Source organism: Mastigoproctus giganteus, chromosome 10 (assembly GCF_048544385.1).
Source record: "Mastigoproctus giganteus isolate SK-2022 chromosome 10, ASM4854438v1, whole genome shotgun sequence".
In the NCBI taxonomy this organism is placed as follows: domain Eukaryota; kingdom Metazoa; phylum Arthropoda; class Arachnida; order Uropygi; family Thelyphonidae; genus Mastigoproctus; species Mastigoproctus giganteus.
In genome coordinates this window covers 125715561-125735741 of record NC_143584.1, presented here as the reverse complement: position 1 = coordinate 125735741, position 20181 = coordinate 125715561, and the positions used below count along the sequence as shown (strand labels likewise).

Sequence of the window (20181 nt, the reverse complement as noted above, 5' to 3'; positions counted from 1 at the left end):
TTGACTTAAAGGCATATGACATTGTGACATATCATCTATCCGCAAACTTAACATTTTCTCCATTTTTTCTAAAATTGGATTCCTTAAGCGAGTTAATTTTGCCACTGTAACATCTGTACAATTCTGAGCAGACTGTTTTATTTTTTCTGATTGACTTAGTATGGTTGTTAAAGTTGATTGCGCTAATCCTAAAGAATGTGCCACATCGGATTTTCTTTCGCCGCTTTCAACACGTCGTACGATATTTAGTTTAGTTACCAAAGAAATTGCTTTTCTTTTCTTTGATTCTGATATTTTAATTAACTAAAACAAAAATATTTCTATTAAAATTTACAAAATCTACGTTATGTAATGCTACAAAGAACCTATGTCGATTATTGCAATGCACCACACTGAAACAACGTCAATCATGTAAACAACAACTAAATTATGCGATTGATGCGCAAAACTGTTATAACAGACACGCCCGCAGCTCGGGAGCACTCGGGAATACGTAACGAGTCGCCGTCAGTCACCAATCGAATGATTGTCGGGCGTTGGTCTTAAATTAGAATATTTTTTTATGTTAAATGGGGCTTGAAATTGCGGACTTCATTATATCGAGGCTTCGTTATCAGAGGTAACGTTAACCGAGGTATGCCTGTATTTCATTAAAAAAATATTCCATGAGGAAGATTCCAAGTTGGATGAATAAGAAATTGCCACATTACTTTGGCAGAAAAAAGATGGCATGGAAAAGTTTCAGAGCAATAAAAAGTACTGAAGCTTATAACAGCTACAAAGTTATCTGTAATAGTGCCACAGAAAAGGTTAGACTGGCAGATTATGAGAAATCGCTAGCAAAGAATGGGGATAAGGAATTCTTCACATATATAAATGCAAAGAAGAGAAGGACAAACTAGATCGGACCCTAATGTAATGGATGTGGGATAGTATTAGATACACCATCTGAAGTTGCAGATGAACTCAACAGTTACTTTGCATTGATTTTTACAGAAGAAACACCCTTTATGTCAAAGAAAAATTAAGGGAGTGAAGTCGAAAAATATCTAATTAATTACGTTGAAATTTCATATGATTATTTAATGAAAAAGCTTTCGAGCCTACAGGCCAGTAAGGCTCCTGGGGTTGATGGCATATACCCTGTAATTATAAGGGAGGCGGCAAGTGAGTGCATTGAATCATTGAGGCTAATTATGAGAGCATCATTGTGCTCAGGAGTGATTCCGTTGGAATGGAAAATTGCCAATGTATCTCCAGTACATAAGGGCGGTTCTGAGAATGAAATGGTAAATTACCGGCCAGTCAGTCTAACTTCAGTAGTAGGGAAAATCATGGAGGCAATGATCAAGGGTGGAATTCAGGATCATTTAGACAGAAATGGAATTCTGAAGGATACTCAACATGGCTTTGTAAAGGGAAAATCATGTTTAACTAATCTTGTTGGCTATTTTGACTCAAGAGCTGGATTTAGGGAATAATTTCAACATTGTTTATTTGGATTTCAGCAAAACCTTTAACTCAGTCCCACATGAGTGGTTACTTTATAAGCTGGAACAGGATTGAATCTCACATCCTGCTATCCATCTAAGGGAAAATCCTTAGATGGATAGCAGGATGGCTTCAGGGCAGGAGGCAGAGAGTTGTGATTAAATGGTTATTCCTCAGATTGGGTTGATGTAAGAAGTGGGGTTTCCCAAGGGTCAGTGTTTGGACCACTGTTTTTGAATTTTATAAATGACATCAATGAAGGGACAGATGAATGCATTTGCAGATGATGTAAAGATTGGTAGAGTAGTTAATGATCACCACCAAGCAGAGCTTCTTCAGAGTGACATAAATAGACTTCAGGGATGGTCAGAAAAATGGCAGCTATGATTTAATCCAGCAAAGTGTAAGGTAATACACCTGGTTAACAGTAACCCCAAAATAACTTATACACTTGAAGTTGAACTAAAGCCAGTATTGGAGGAACGGGACTTGGGTGTTACGATATGGTCAGACATGAAGTTCTCCGAGCATTGTAGAGCAGGGAAGGCCCATGGTGTCCTATCGATGATTTATCGAACATTTGCTAGTAGAGATAAGGACGTCATAATCCCGTTATAAAGGCTATTGTTAGACCACACTTGGAATTCTGTGTTCAGTTGTGTAGACTGTACCTAAAAAAAAAAAAAAAAAAAAAAAAGAAAGACATCAATAGGACATAGGTCCAGAGATGGGTAACTCGCCTGGTGAGATCGACAAAAGGGCATCCATATGAAGAAAGACTTCAAATATATGGGTTGCAGAGCATGGAAATTAGGCACCTTAGAGGAGGCTTGATTGAGGTGTTAAGGCTAATAGTAAAATAGAGAGGTAATAGTAAAATGAATGAGGACGAAATTTTCACAGTTATAAATGATAATGGAACTAGGGACCATAAATTCAAGTTACGGGGGAGGGGCGGAGATGTTTAGACTGGATTGCTGAACGTTTTATTTTAGCCAGCGGGTTATAAAATACTTGAATAAGTTATCTACCTGGGTGGTAGAGGCTGACAGTTTGGGGAAATTCAAAGGCAAGCTGGATAATTACCTATTGGAGGACGAAAATGCATAGGTTGTTTTTTTACTTTTCTTTTATTATTTATTTTTTAAAATATTATTATTATTCTTTTTTTTTTTTTTTTTTTCTGGCTGGTGCAGCATAAGCTGCAGGCTTCCTTACACCATGTGGCCATTGCTAATACTAATACTAACCCTTGTTAAACTTCATTTTTTTTTTATCATTCTCTATTCATGCATTACCAGTGGTGCTACATGTGGCAAGCTATGTTCACTCATGCCTATGAATCCCATACTAATTTTTTAAGACTAAACATTAAATAACAAAGCAGTTATTAATATTAAACAAACTTACATTAATAATAACAATTTTTACAGAAGGGGATTCCTTCTATAATACAATATTTCAAATGTGGTCTAACCATTACGTTATAAAGAGGAGGGATGATTGCTTTCTCCCTTACTAGCATAAGTCCTATAAATCATAGATGAAACACCATATGCCCTTCTAGCGGACTATTTACACAGCATGGAAAATTTCATATCAGATTGAATCATAACATGTAAGGCTTTTCGGCTTGAACCACTTTTAGCTCCTTGTCCCACCCCCCCATAGATTATACATGATTGGCAAGTTTGTGTTCCTTGAATTGATAACTTTACTTGCTATTTTTCAGATTATATATGCAATTGATACAAGTCTGTTTGAAGCAACATGGCCTGGCTTGCAACCCTCCCCACCTACAAATTAAACATTTTGATAGTTTACATTGGATACTCAAGGTGTGGCCTGACCATTGCCTTATACAAGGGGACAATCACCTCCTTATCCCTGCTAGAAAAATTTCTGTATATCATTGACAAGACACCATGAGCTACTCTTGAAGACCATCTGCACTGCTCAGAAAACTTTATATCTGCCTGCACAATTACCCTAGGTCCTTTTCACTCTCTACCTTTGTCAGTGTAGTACCACACAGTTGATACACTGGGGTTACTGCTTCCCACATGCAGTATTTTACATTTGTTAATGTTAAACTTCAGTTGCCACCTCTCAGCCCATATACTCAACTTTCCTAGATACTGTTGCAGCAGCGTACTGTCATTAGTGTCATTAACAACCCTGCCGACCTTCATATCATCTGCAAACTTGGACATTAAGAATGATATACCATCATCAATATCATTAATGAATACAAAAAAGAACAGTGGACCCAACACTGAACCCTAGACGACTCCACTAATAACATTAGTCCATGAAGAGCAGTTTGTGGACTTATTGGATGATTGTTTTCTACATCAGTATGTTCGGGAGGCAACTAGAGGGAGTAATACTCTTGATCTGATTATCAGTAGTGATTCTTCATGCATTAAGAATCTGCAGATAAAGGAACCACTAGGTGGCAGTGATCACAGTGATGATTAACTACCATCAGGGGTAAAGGGAAGGGTTTTTGCTTTCGTAAAGGTGACTACAGTGGTCTGAGACAGTATTTAAATTCTATACGGCGGGACCAACTGATGATGTTACCAACAGCAAATTCAAAATGGGAAGCATTGAAAGAAATTATCTTGGAAGCTACTAGGCTTTACATACCAACTAAGAAATATTGTTCAAGGTTTAGGCCTAAATGGATGTCAGATGAACTAATGAGACATATGGCAGAGAAGAAAAATGCATGGGATACATATAAATTAATGGGTGACATGGAAGCCTATGATAGATATAAGCTGGTCTGTAACCAAGTCACAAAGTAGATTAGGCAGACAAAGGCAGATTATGAGAAATCCTTGGCAAAGGATGCAAAGAAAAACAGCAAAGAGTCCTTTACCTCTGTAAACTCTAGAAGGAAAGGAATGAATCAGATTGGTCCACTGGATATTGATGGTTCAACTGTTGATGATCCTGCTCAGGTGGCTAACAAACTAAATGAGTATTTTGTATCTACATTCACCCACGAGGAGTTATTCAGGGAGGGGAATGCCAGAGGTGAGTTAAACTTTGGCAGTGAGCTGGATGATTTTGTAATAACAGAGGAAAGTGGAGGAGAAATTGTTGAAGATAAAATAAAAAGGCACCTGAGCTGAGGCACCTAACTCTGGCAGTGAGCTGGATGATTTTGTAATAACAGAGGAAAGTGGAGGAGAAATTGTTGAAGATAAAATAAAAAGGCACCTGGGGTAGATGGGATCTATCCAGTTACATTGGAGGAGGCAGCAAAGGAAGTAAGCAAACCCTTAGCCATAATTATGAGAGCTTCTTTGGACTCAGGGATAGGTACCCATGGACTGGAGATGTGCAAATGTGACCCCAATTCACAAAGGAGGATCAAAGGGCAACACAAGTAATTATAGATCTGTTAGTTTAACTTCTGTTCCTGGAAAATTAATGGAGGCACTGGTTAAAGAAGCAGTGCAGGATCATCTAGACAAGACTTCAGTTATAGCTCGGACACAGCATGGTTTTGTTAAGGGAAAGTCTTGGCTGACCAATTTGATTGAATACTATGATGTGGTCACAAAGGAACTGAATGCAGGGAATAACTTTGATATCATATATTTGGATCTTAGAAAGGCTTTTGATACTGTTGCACATGGAAGACTGCTGCACAAATTGGAGCAGTGTGACATTGGAGGCAAATTGCTGCTATGGATAAAGGGATGGTTGAGTGGGAGAAGACAGAGAGTGGTAATCAATGGACACTGCTCATCGTGGACTAATGTTATTAGTGGAGTCCCTCAGGGTTCAGTATTGGGTCCATTGTTGTTTTCTGTATTTATAAATGATATTGATGATTGTATATCAAGCTTAATGTCCAAGTTTGCAGATGATACGAAGGTTGGCAGGGTTGTTAAGGACACTACTGACAGTACGCTGCTGCAACAGGATCTAGAAAAGTTGAGCAGATGGGCTGAGAGGTGGCAAATGAAGTTTAACATTGACAAATGTAAAGTACTACATATGGGAAGCAGCAACCCCAGAGTGATGTATCAACTCTGTGGTACTACACTGACAGTGGTAGAGAACAAAAAGGACCTGGAGTTAATTGTGCAGGCAGATATGAAGTTTTCTGAGCAGTGCAGATGGTCTACAAGAGTAGCTCATAGTGTCTTGTCAATGATATACAGGAATTTTTCTAGCAGGGATAAGGAGGTGATTATCCCCTTATATAAGGCAATGGTCAGGCCACACCTTGACTACTGTATACAGGTCTGGAGGCCTCATTTTAAGAAGGATGTAGAGCTGTTGGAACGAGTACAGAGAAGGGCAACAAGATTAGTGAATGGAACAAAGGGTTGCTCTTACGAAGGAAAGCTTAAATTTTGCAAATTACAGTGTCTGGAGACTAGGCACCTGCGAGGTGATCTGATTTGAGGTGTATAAAGCCTTGAATGGTTTGAGCATGCTCAATGCTGATGGAATTCTTCATCTTGCTCAGAATAACCATTTGAGAGGGCATAAATCCAAATTGAGGGAAGACAGATGTACGATAGATGTGCAGAAGTTTGCCTTTAGCGAACAGGTGGTTGGTTGGTGGAACAGACTTCCATCCTTTGTTGTGGAAGTTGATAGCCTAAATAAATTTAAGGCTGAGCTGGACAGGTACTTGGAATAAACGGAGGGGTGAAATGGGAGCGTGTTTTTTTTCTGATGTTGCATAAGCTTGGTTTCTTGCATCATATGCCTATGCTAATGTCACATTCACAACCAACAAAGCTGTCCACAAGTGGTTCTCCCTCAGCATGGAAATGGAAATCTCCTTTCCGGTCACTGGACATGGGTCCCTCAACCAGAAACCTTACCAATTAGGTCTGCTAAATACTGATCTCTGTTGCTGTGGGTCTATCGAGAGTTGGCCACATCTACTCTTTGAGTGTACTATCTATAAGGACCATAGACAACTCCAGCCAGCAATTTTGGGATTTTCTCCTGACCAAGTAGAACTCCTGGTACAATCGCAAAAGAACTTAGGTATGCTACAGCACTTTGCGGCAGAGGTATTCAAGTGTAGAAGGAGGAACATCCTAGCAGCTTCTGCAGATCAGTTAACTAGTGGCTGCTTGCCTTAATTGAGTTTTTTTTTTTCCCCCTCTCTCTCCTCCCCAACTCACGGTCTGCTCTGAGTGTGAGGATCCCTGACTTGGAGTAGCCATAGCATTCACCTGCTAGCCTTTCCCTGTCCATCCTATACGTGATGAAAAACGTCCCCCCCCCTTCTCTCTATCATTCTGTCTGCTGGCATCCTGGCCGGCACTCTCTTCCTTTCCTTAACCAAGTTGCAGGATTTAACTTTCTCTTTTTTTTTTTTATTTATTTAATTTTTTTTTTTTGCATTCTGCCCTGTGCTGGGGCTCCCTAGACCAGGCCAGCTCCTTCTTCTCTCACCCTACATGGTTTTTATTATTTTTTTAAAAATTTTATTTATTTATTTTTTGCATTTGTGTTGTTCTAGCAATCCATCCTGGATTGGGGCTTCCCTGGGCGCCGGAGAAGTCTTCCTCTTCTCCTTCCCTCTCTTCATCTTATACAAGTTCTGTTTCCTCCCTGGGAAACTCGTTCCGTGGGGGAGGAGGGCATGCAGTAGTAAGGGAGGTCTTGTTCACCCGCTGCTTGGTAGGGATGAGTACCTGGGCAGTCGTCCAGGTGATCACTGCTTCCAGGTAACCAAAAGGCCAAAACACAACATCACACTACAGAACACACACATAAACAGTGTTTCTTTTCTGTTAGTTTCTCCCGTGCAGAGTGAAAAACTTTTTTTTTCTCTGTCTCCTTATCTTTCATCTATCTTCATCCAGCACGGGATATTCCTATGTCAGATGAATTTCTTTTCTTTTTTTTACATGATACACACTGGCCTTACCTTGACAGAGTCTGTAAAAACCGAACAGAGTAACAAAGCAGAGATGAACTTTTGTTTTAGGACCCACCCACCCACCCACACACCCACCCACCCACACACACACACACACACACACACACACACACACACACACACACACACACACACACACACACACACAAATGCTATTTGCAATTTAAGTTGATTCACAGATAAATGTTGTTTCTCTGATATAGTCATATGTCATAGCCATTCTGTCTGAAAGTTATTTTCTAACTGGAGAGATCAAGGTGTACTGAAAACAGAATTTTAATGTAGAAATGCATACAATTTTCAAATAATGTCAATAGTCCAAAGTTCAATCAGTGTGCCAACAGAATTTAGGAGTTAATTTTATGTGCCTTTACTTTTACACCACTTGTATATTGACTGATAAGAATGACTGCATATGCATTACAGCACAGCACCTTGGGTGCTTTTTGAATGATGTGTAATGGCACATCATTTGCAGTACTGTTTGATGCTTATATGCCTTGGGCGCAGATGAACATGTTAATATTGTGCATAGTGTCTTGAAAGTATGTGTGGGAATTTACTCCGTTGATTAAGAAGCCATATGCATTATACTTCAGTTAAAGGTTGGAGATCAGAACCACATGATGTTCATATGAAATAATACTATGAAAACATGCATATGCTTTTAAAAGTATTAACTATAAATAGGGAATATTTGTGTTGACCTGAAAGCTGTGAAATATTTCTTCTTTGAGTGGGACAGCAAAGAAAAAGAAAGGATTACGTAGTTCAGGAATGGGTTTTTAGACACTGGGTAGAAAAATGAGTTGTATCAATTACTTGTAAACAGAGGCCGAAAAAAAAGGGGGGGGGGGGGATAATTTAATATAGAAGGGGGGAAATTTTTGCACCCCCCTTAATATTAAATTGGAGTTAATAAAAAACTTCATAAAACTCGTGAATGTGAATGGCAATGGATTTTTATAAGTAAGGAATAAATTCCTGAGAATAAGCGAAGTGAAAATGCAGGACAGCATATTTGATGCCATATTAATAGGAAATATGTAACATAGTCACTGTTGATTCATAGGCAATATTAGCACAGAAAATTATAATTTTTTAAATAAATTCTTGATGCCTTTAAAAAGAATGGTCTGCAATTATGTTCTTAAAGGCATATTTTCTGCCTTTAGTAAATTTTTCCTGTCACATCTGGAAGCTGCTGTGATAACATGGTGAACATCATTAGATGTTTATCAAATCACGAACATCAGCAGATAGCCAATGTGCTGATGATGATATTCGTCATCAGCAGATAGCCAATGTGGAAAACTGTTACCAAGGAAGATGGAATTAAAATAAGCCATCCAGTTAATATTAAATGCTGATTGGATAATCTCCAGATGTTAGTATCAAAAGAAAAAAAATGAACAAAAATGTGCTATTTAATTTGCTACATTGTTTAATTACAATAAAATTTTATTTGTATAAAATTCTTTCATTTCCATTCAAAATGGTGGGTGATACAAAATTTTAAAGCTCAGATTTAAATTTGGCACATTTAGATTTCATAAAATTGCATATTTCTGTTTGCAATATGTTTGCAAGCAGAGGAAAAGTTTATCGTTTTGTTGCGCAAATCTCTTGAAGGGTTTTTTATTTGTTGGGGAGTTTTTAATAAGAACTGTTAAGATTTGCTTTTGTATTGTTTCATTAAATAGCTAGAAACTCCATGGTGGGCCATATGCCAGTTTGCTGAGAAATTATTTGCACAATATAAAAAAAAAAACTATCTCAAAGTCAGCTTCATGGGCACGTTATTTTTATTTACCTGGTGCTATTTATGACATTTAAATGAATTATTAAATGTATTAATTGTAGTAATTTACTTCTTGATAAGTTGTATATCTCCTCAATAAACTGACATATGGCCCACCCTATATTTTATACATATTAAATGTCTAAATTTTATTTATCTTTAAAGATATGTGAAATGAAGAACTGCAATAAATGTATCTATTTTGAAAACAGAAAGAAGCAAGATCTCTATATGTGGTGAGTTCTATATTTTAGAAAATTATATAGTAATTTAATTTAAAATCTTAATGTGTTACAGATTACAGTTTTTGTAGGTGCATAAATTCAAAGTTAAAGGATTCCATATCTTCAAATGAAACCTTTTCCTTCAACTTAAGGAACTGTTGATCAGTTTCTTGCTTTTGGCTTACACACATGCACAAAGAAGGATCAAAAACTTTCAAGGCTGAATTTATTAAAATTATCTGAACAGCGAATAAGATAAACTTATTTTATTTTGTAACCTAGACTGTCTAGAAATTTTTATTGTAGTGGTGTTTTGGTTGTGTTAAAGGTTTACTTTGCACAACCAAAACACCCCAAATAATTTTATATCATCATTTTCTAGAATGTTTCATTAAACAAAGGTCTAAATTTTGCTTTTTCTTGAAGCAATCAGCCTCAATGATAGTAGAAACCTCCACATCTCCCAGGAGGGGGAGGGAGAGGGAATTGTATTGAAGGTCTAAAGGTATGGTTATGCTTAAACTTCTTTTTGAGAGATGTATCCTCTGTAGGATTTGGTGATTTTTCCACTTATTGCTCATTAGGCAAGGTCTAAGTTGAAATCCTGAGATAGGAGATAGGAGAAATTCTTAAAATATTTTTCAATCTGAGCTGTGATTAGCTGATTTCGGGCAAAGTCACCCACTATAAACTATTCTGGGTTTTTCAACACACACAACATCAAATTGGATAATGAACACACACACACACACACACACTTGTGCAGACACATAACACAGTGTTGACTTAGATGCTGATCTGCTATATAAACAACAACTTAAAAGCTGCAATTGAAAGGAAGAAACCTGATCTGTGGGCAAGTAAAAATTTACTTCATGATGGTGTTCAGGCATATCTCTTCCTTGAATTTATTCAAACTATCCACTTCCACAACAATGGATGGAAGCTCGTTTCAGCAATCAACCACCTGTTGGCTGAAGGCAAACTTCCGCACATCTATTCTACAACCATCCTTCCTCAGTTTGAATTTGTGTCCCCTCATATGCACAGTCTGAGCAAGTGGAAGAATCCCATCAGCACTGAGTTTGCTCAATCCATTCAAAGCCTTAAACATCTCAGTCAGATCACTTTGCAGGTGCCTAGTCTCTAGATGCTGCAATTTGCAGAACTGAAGCCTTTCTTGGAGCGCTTCTTTGTTTCCCTCACCAAACTCATTGCCCTTCTCTGTACCTGTTCCAGCAGCTCTATTGTTTAATGTTAAGCCCAGCCCAAATATCAATTTGAGGCGCCTCCGTAGCCAGGTGGGCAGGAGCAGCAGTGCGTAGCACACGCTTCTGGGATTAGACCCGGGGTTCGAGCCCGTCACCACCAAATACGGAGGATGCGGAAAGGTCAGGGAATGACCACCGCATATCCCGAAGCAATATGGCCTTAGTTGCTAATGCTCTTAAAAACCAAATAACAAACAAACCAAATATCAAATTTAATGAAATTTGAGGTGGTTTCACAAATATTGCTTAAAAAAAAAAAAAAAAAAAAAAAGCTAAATTATTAAATTTATTTATTTTTAAATAAAAAAATTCTGAAAATCTGTTCATTGGGCACTGAGCTAAAACGTGTGGACAGATGAACATGGCAAAGATAATGGGTTTTTTATACATTTGCGAGCATGCCTGAAAGGATATCCAAGTCCTATAATTGACATAAGTTATATGGGTTTACATTATAAAAAAATTCACAAACGGCAATCAGACATTAATGTCTTGCCAGATTTGGCTGTTCTTATGGCTTTACAGCTTTCACCTCTGGATCACCCTATGCTTCCTAAAGAAACTTAATCCTGTGGTAGTAATTCAGAACCTGTCATGTGCCTCTCAAAAATATTGATCCTTTGCTAACCATTGGCTGAAGATCAAAATCAAACCTTTTCTACTAGCCACTTTTACTTCATAGGTTTCTGAAGTGATTTTTTACAGTTTTCGTAGAGCAAGTATGCATGATTGCACACACGAACTTGTGTGTAATCATGCATACAAAGTAAATAAGGGTTGTGGAGATAAGAGAAGTAAGTAAGAAAGAAAAGAAAAAAGGAACAAAAATAATAGTAATAATACATATATAACGAAATAGGTTAATATTATATTACACAAAATATATACATAATTATATTTTCATATATCACACGTGTCATATGATATGTTATCATTTTCAAGCGTCAGCCACCAGAATTTCCCGACAAGACGACACTGTAGTGTCTTCTGTTTCTAACATAAAGTACATGCCATAGCAAAATATAATTACATCAAAATATAGTATTGGGGGGATGAAATAAAGTATGTGGGATCCCCCCAATACTATATTTTGATGTAATTATATACATTGCTATGGTATGTACTTTATGTTAGAAACAGAGGATGTGCGATATATGACAATATATTTATATATATATTTTGTATAATATAATATCAACTTATTTCCTTATATTTGTATTATTACTATTTTTTTTTTTTTTTTTTCCTTTTCTCTTTTCTTTCTCACTTTTTACTTCTCTTATCTCCACAACCCTTATTTACTTACTTCTCTTATCTCTACAACTTTATTTACTTACTTCTTGTATCTCTGCAACTTTATTTACTTACTTATTATATATATATATATATATATATATATATATATATATATATATATATGAACCTTCGATCGTTTCACCTTTGTGGCAATTTGTCTAATGATTAAAATGCAGTGATTCCCTGACCATTATTGGCCTTGTGGTCCTCCGTTGATATGGGGCATAATGGTCAGTCTATTTTTGTTATTTTGGTTTTATTTTATTGTAGTTAGTTTAGTCTCTCTATTTGGGATATTTCACATAATTTGGAACTGGCATCTTACGGGAGGGGGGGGGGTGCTGTTAAATTTTTATGTAATTGGCTCTAAATTTTAAAATTGATTTATTATTTTTAATTGGATTTTCTAAATTATGTAGAGATTTTCTGCTGCAATTTTTAGTCTTGTTACCTATTCTTCTCCCTCCCTTCCCTCCCTCTTTATTAATCGTTATGTTTAATTTATTATTTTTGCTCAACAGTTTTGCCATGCCACTGGCATTAGTTTTGATTTAATATCTGTTATAGATATATATAAATTCAGTTTATTACCTGCTAAATACAAAATGTGGTACTTCAGAGTGACCTGAAGTGCTTGCAAATTAGAGTATACAAAAATACGGAGTTAAATTTTCACAGTGAGCATTTCAATTGATTTCCTGTATAAACTATGTGTTTTTTATAGCCAGTCTCAGAAAGCTTTTATTTCCCTACCCATTCATAAAATTGGTTAATCCATTCATTAGCACTAGTAGTGGCATCATATGATGCAAGAAAGCAAGCTTATACTGCATCAGCCAAAAAAAAAAAAAAAAAAAACCGTTTCACCCATTCATTCGTTCCAAGAGTTTGCCCAGTCCTTCCTTGAATCTGTTTAACCTATCAACTTCCACAACAACAGATGGAAGTTTGTTCCCGCAATCAATGACTTGCTGGCTAAAAGCAAATTTCTGCACCTGTCTTTCCTCAATTTGAATTTATGTCCCCCCCCCAAGTGTAATACGAGCAAGAAGAAGAATCCCATAAGCATTGCTCAAACCATTCAAAGCCTTATACACCTCAATCAAATTACATCACATGTGCTTAGTCATCAGACACTGCATTTTGCAGAACTTGAGCCTTTCTTCCTTTCTGTTTTGAAGCACTCCCCCTCTGTTTCTCTCACTAATCTCGTTGCTTCTCTCTGTACTTATTCCAGCAGCTCTACATCCTAAATTCGTTCATTCATCCTAATATAATATAATAAATGTAACTAAGTTTATTTATCCAAATCTCTTCATTATTGACTGAATTGTTTTGCTTAGCTCCCAAATAAAAAGTTTCATTATGCCCTGTGATATCATGTAATTAAAGTTTCTCCCCATTTCCTATCATATAAATTGTCAGCTTGTATTTAATATAAACAAATAATCATTTATTGCAGAGCTTTTCAAAGGATTTGACCAAATTTTGGCATTATTTCATGATTTCTTTTACTATATTTTGATGTAATTTATTGATTAAAATAAAATTATAGTAAGTCCTCGACTTAAACAGATTCGTAAATATGCAAGTTTTTCTAACATCCAAATAGTGGTTACATTATTCATAGGTAACAAATCAAATGGAACTTTCAGCCACAATAACACATATGTATAGGCCTTTAATGAAAATAATTACTTATTTTTTGAACTTTGTTTCTTTGTTGCCCGATCTCTCATTCTTTTCATAAAGAGTAGTTTGGTTGGACAGTATTCAGCTTGTTGCTCATACCTAGCCCTCATGGGTAGCACAGTTGGTAGAATCGCCTTCCTCCCCACCCTAGGTATAAAAGACCCGAGTTTGAGTCCTGTTGATGATGGCAGGAACTTTTATGAACCTCTTTCACAATATGGCTGAGTTAGTCAGTCTCAGGCGAGAGCATGGTTATTTTTTCCGAAACTTGGGTTTTTCATCCAGCAAATGGAAAATCGACCACAGAACACACACAATTTACAGACACTATACACGGAGTATTATGGCCTTAGTTGCTGATGCTCCCAGAACCTAAACTACAACAACAACAAACAGTATCTTCTAGGGATGGGTCATTGGCTGTTTCCTTGTTTTTAATTTCTGTTGTGGTTGACTTTCCAACCTCGTAAAATCTTGCTAACGAAGACCCACTTTCTCCCTTTGAAAGTCTGTTTAAAATCTCAATCTTTGATTTAATTGTTAAAAATTTCTGCTTCCTTTCAAAAGACGAAGAAGAAGACCATAACTTAAGTATGCTAAAATAAAACTAAATGTTCAAAATCTCTTCATTCCTATTTCTAAACTTGGTGAACATTTACTCCGTATCTTACTTCTGTGTATCATGTTAGTTGCAATTTCTGCCTGCCGCATTCTTTGGTATTGATTGATGCTTATTATTATTATTTTATTTTATTTTTTTTTTATTTTCTTACTGTTTTAGATTTTACAAACCAAAAAAAAAAAAAAAAAATCAGTGATCAAAAATATCAGATTACAGAGTGTTATGTATGTATGTGTATTAATTAATTAAGCTATGTGCGTAAGTGTAAATTTATTTTTATTTTGCTAACCTGTGGAAAATATTCTTCCGATTTTCAAGTATCATTTAATTTTGTTAATTGGTAAAAGGTAAAATAAAAGTATAAATTTGTGCTTTCTATCTTCACTTTTATACCCTGTGGATAATATTCCTCCTTTTTTCGCTTATTACAATTGCTGTTTAATAGAATCAAAATTCAATTTGCAAACATGATCACAATAACTGGCACTTATTACAATTATTTTATGCACCAGCATAAAATAAATAAATAATACTGGCTCGTTCAGATTTTCAATGCTCTGCTGTACTTCAGATTCATCAAATTTGTGTACCAAACTCCTACCATTAGTGCACAAGCAAGTACACTAATGGTAGGACAGAAGTAGTTCTGTAATTCCTTTATAAAATTAAATTCATTTAATCTTAGTAATTCTAACATAGTCCGTGTATTTGCTAGTTCCATTAGGCAGCAGGCCTGAAATCCCCAATACCTTAATTTTCAGGCTACTGCATGTTCCGGTATAAGCAGTAGAAGAATCACACCTCTGCCTGCAGCTGCTGTTAATCTTAGTCTGTGTCACCACCCCCCAACACCAGTTTCAACTCACTTAACATTGCCTTGATAGCACTGGCATATTCTTGCACCCGTCCTATTTAAGTGTATCTCATATCCCTGTAAAAACAGTCTCTCCAGGGCCAAATTGATTGACCAGCTGTCATCATGTACTTCCTCCTGTTGTCTGGGCAGATTTGCAGACATGTTCAAGTTTAATCCTGACGCAACTTTTTCTTTACATTGCCTTTTACTTGTTAAGTAAATCCTCTTATCTCCTTCTCTTAGTATCACTGGTACCAATGTGTAGAACAATATCACCTTTTGTGGACTTAAAAGGTGATAACTTCTCTACATCATCAGCTTTAGCCACTGGTAGGCATACGTGGATCCTGTTCACTGATCTTTTTATTCAACATATTTTATGTTTCCCTGCCAATAGAGTTAATGACATATTTTGACTGGTCCTGCAGGAGATAGAACTGCAGCCTCTTATAGGACTAGTGATCTGCCATTAAGGATGTTGTGTTTTCTGTTGCTTGGGCATGAGCTCTAGCATTGAGCTTGGCAGCCGAGTGCTTGATGTGTTCTCTGTTTTAATCCTTCGAGGACATTATTCTTGTTCTCTAAGCTTTCATATAAGCCCGTTATCATAACTCATACTTTTCAGTCAAATCCTTTGTTTCTTCTGTCAGCCATGAAGTTTCTCCTCCTTAGCCACCTGATACTTGAAAGAAATTCCAGCCATGATCAATTGCTGTGAAGTGTCACAAGTACTGTTGTCCAATGACATCTATGTCAAACTGCCAGCTCTCTCACCACTGTTCCCAATTGTAACATTGCCAGTTTGTGTAAATGCACCTTTAAATACAGCACAACATTACAAAATTTAAATAAAACGGGGGCAAGTGGATAATCAAACAGCTGAACCTGTATAGAATAATCTCTGCATTTAATTTCTTAAAGGAGTTACAGATAATTTTCAGATGTTTTGTGGTGCTACTTTTACTATTTCTTCAGTGACCGAATTGCCATTACTATGCAATCAATATCACAACTAAGCATAAGGAGAGCAATTCCATTCGCTGAAGACCCAAGAAAGGAACTACCATGAAACATCTGTGAATTATCTGTACAGCAGGCCCCCGTTATAACGCGGTTCGCTTTACGCTGATTCGCTATAACGCTGTTCTTACATTATAACCCGTATCTGATTATAACGCTGTCAAAACTCACTGTAACGCTATTTTACTAGCATACAGATTGAATTTTTGGCAAATCCGTCTTCAATCCAGTCTGTTTTGAGCCTTTTTTTTTTTTTTTTTTTTTTTTGGCAAAAGGAGAAAATAGCCACCATGAAATTAACTACAGTAATTATTTTTTATAATTTCTACTCTATGTACAAAATTGAAACTTTCAATATGCTCTTATTTACTTGGTGTGGATAGTTTCAAGGGAGAAATTCTTTTTTAGTACTGTACTCAAGTTGGAAAAAATTTACCATCCAGTGTCATATGTTGTTACGAAGTCTGCATTTTCTGTTCTGACCTGTAATAGAAAGATACTAAAAATAGATTTACCCCCTATCTCTTCTTTTGTTTTACTGTGGGAACTATAACTTGCGAAATGTTTTTCACACAATCAATCCCATCAGTGCTAAATGCGGTGCTGTTTCTTGTACAGTATTCTCTTGTCTTCTGAACTCCTCTGACCTTGTGGTTACCCGAAGTACATAAAATTTGTTTGTTTTACTGTTTTGGAAATTCCATAAACATTCTCCATGAGTCACACCATAATTGATTTACAGTACTTTTCCTGCAATAAACAACCATTTGATTTTACTGCACGGTAAAATCGGACTTTTCAGATAAATAAAACATTTGTCACCGTCTTCAGCTCACTTGCCAGAGGAATTCTAGATATCATTCAGTGCATACAGTGTTAGACATACAGACAGTTAACTGTACTCGAACATCGTATCACAATCAGTGCAACGCAGTTACATTTGCAGAGAGTTATGGCGGATAAGAATGAAAAAGCAACAATGTCTGGACACGGTGCAAAGATTGGAAAGGTAAGAAAAACATTGAGTTTGAAAATTAAATTAGACGTTTTGAAGAGAATTGATTCCGGTCAAAGACAAGTGGATGTGTGCAATAATTTAGGACTGGCAGGTTCAACTGTAAGAACAATCATAAAAAATAAAGAATCAATTTTAGCAGCTGGAAAAACAGCTGTTCCCCTGCAGGCAACTAAATTGACCAGGGCTAGGCCGGCTATTATGATTGAAATGGAGAAATTTCTACATAATTTTATTGAAGACAACATTCAACGTAGAATTCCTTTAAGTTCAATTATTATTAAAGAAAAAGCGAAGAGCCTATATGAAGATTTAAAGGAAGCTCACCCCGAAAAAAATGTGGAACCATTTAACGCTAGTAAGGGCTGGTTTGATAGATTTAGAAAGCGCTATAACCTGCACAACGTAGCAATACAGGGAGAAGCTGCAAGTGCAGATCAACAAGGAGCCGAAACTTTCAAAAAAGAATTTGTTAAAATTATTGAAGAGGGATGTTATACTGCTCAACAAGTTTTTAACATAGATGAAACAGGTCTTTTTTGGAAACGAATGCCTAAAAGAAGTTTCATATCGAAAGAAGAAAAAAACATGCCAGGCTTCAAAGCGGCGAAGGATCGGTTAACTTTGTTGTTGGGTGGTAACGCTGCGGGGGATTTTAAATTAAAACCCCTTTTAGTTTACCATTCCGAAAATCCAAGGGCTCTTAAAGGTTTAGCTAAATCAAACCTACCTGTAATCTGGAAGGCTAATAAAAAAGCTTGGGTAACCAGGCCGCTTTTCATTGATTGGTATGCTGAGTTCTTCTGTCCTGCAGTGGAAAAATATTGTGCAAAAAATAACATTGGTTATAAAGCTATTCTAATCATGGACAATGCGCCAGGACACCCAAGCAAAGAGAGCTTAGAAGATTTGAACGATCACATAAAAGTTTTTTACATGCCTCCAAACACTACGTCTCTGATCCAACCAATGGACCAAGGAGTAATTGCAACATTTAAAGCGTACTACATAAGGAACACCTTTTCCCAAGCTATTAAAGCCATCAACACTGAAAATGTACCGAGCTTAAAGGAGTTTTGGAAATCCTGTAACATTAAAACCGCCATCTACAACATTTCAAGTGCCTGGGATGAGGTGACTCAGAAAACCATGAATGGAGTGTGGAGGAAAGTTTGGAAAAATTGCATAAAGCATTCCCAGGAACCTGATGATTCCGTTGAAAATGTTAAAACACAAATTGTTGAGCTCGGAAAAGAAGCAGGATTACACGAAATTAACGAAGACATCGTACAAGAGATGATCGACAACGACAGGGATGGCCTCTCTAATGAAGAACGAATGGAAATTATAAAAGAACAAGAGCTTGCTATTGAGGGAGATGATGATCAAGATACTATAGATGAAGAACCGATGAAGTCGCTGACTGCAAAAGGACTTAGTGAAGCTTTTGAACACTTTGAAAAAATGTGTGATTATTTCCAGGAGAACGACCCTGACATGGAACGAAGTGCCAAGGTAATAAGAAATTTGAAAAAAGAAATGAATCCCTACATGATGTTGTACAATGAGAGGAAGAGGGCCAAAGCACAACCCAAAATTGACACATTTTTCAGTCCAAAGATACGAAAACTCGAGAGCACAGGGCCATCGAATTAATAAATTCATGATTTTCGTTAGTTAATTACCTTATAATTATATGTGTATATAATGTAGAATATTTTATATGTACAAAATTTTGAATATTAAATATTTTTAATCGACATTGGTGCATATTTTCACTACCATTTATTATTGATTAGAAAATATCCTATGGAATAGACTGCAACTCACAAATACATATGTTACCTTATGGGAATATGGCGCTCGCTTAGCGCGGATTCACTTAGTGCTCTGTTTTCCAGGAACGAACTATCAGCGTTAAGCGGGGGTCACCTGTAATTCCTTTAAGAAAATAAGGACATTTTCAAGTGATTAATTTTCCACTGCCTTTGTTTCATTTTTACCTGTGCTCCATGTCATTAGAAGAACAGAAAAGAAAGAGTATGAAATTAAAATCTATTAAGTGGATGCTCACATGTTTTCTGTCATATATTGACTGATTTTCTTTTTCTGTATTATAGCATCACTAAATTTTGCATGCTAGCAAAAATTCCAAAATTTAGTAGTTGTAAACTTAAATATGATGTTTCTACATAGAAAAATATCTGATTTAATAAAATAGGAAAACACCATATGTCATAACTCCTTCTCCCCCATGGCACCTTTGTCTCTTTTGTTGAAAATGAAAGTATAAGAGTATAAACAGGAAGCTTACATAACTTACATTTTTAGCTTGCTTCCATAATTCTTCACTTATATAAGGTGCCTCTTTCTATTTTCTATTTTGTGCTTTCACCACTGAAAAAAGACTCCCAAGGAGGGATGTTGTACCATATTTTTTGTTCATTAAATCAAGTATTTTCCTACTTGGTAAAGTCTTGAGTTTATTTTAATGTTGTATAGGACTATCATGTTAAAAATTAATCTGTTATATTTTATTAATGTATTTTTAAAGGATATCAAATGTTCCTCAAGGACCATCTGTGAAATTCCTTGTTCAGAATCGTGAGTATATATTCTTTATTATGAATAATAAATTAACATATATAATGCAATTTTGAATTATTGAATCTCCCTCCTACCATTAGGAAGTGTGAGATGATGATGATCTGTTATGTGGTGAACTCGCACAACTACTTACTACTTTCTTTTTTTTTTACCTATAGGATACCCAAATAAAATTTTGAATTCTATTTGATTGTCCCCAATTCCATTTTCAAATAGAAGAAAATGGTTCTTTAGTTTGTCAGAAAAAAAAAAGTTTCAAAATTAGTAATCTAATTTAGTGCAACCTGAATTCACAGTTTAAATTGTGCTAAAGTTGAATTTTCATATTAATATGCAGAAAAAAAAAGCTAAATA

At 36.1% G+C, this 20181-nt stretch overlaps 1 protein-coding gene across 1 annotated transcript in view; it reads left to right on the top strand.

Annotated features, from left to right (window-relative positions):
* The window catches only part of LOC150079271 (ribosome biogenesis protein BRX1 homolog), a 102263-nt gene that overhangs the window by 23183 nt on the left and 58899 nt on the right, over positions 1-20181 (top strand). The window contains exons 4-5 of the mRNA XM_090383014.1: positions 9390-9460; positions 19775-19824. Coding sequence (XP_090239140.1) covers positions 9390-9460; positions 19775-19824 — 121 coding nt within the window. The remainder of the gene's footprint in view (positions 1-9389; positions 9461-19774; positions 19825-20181) is intronic.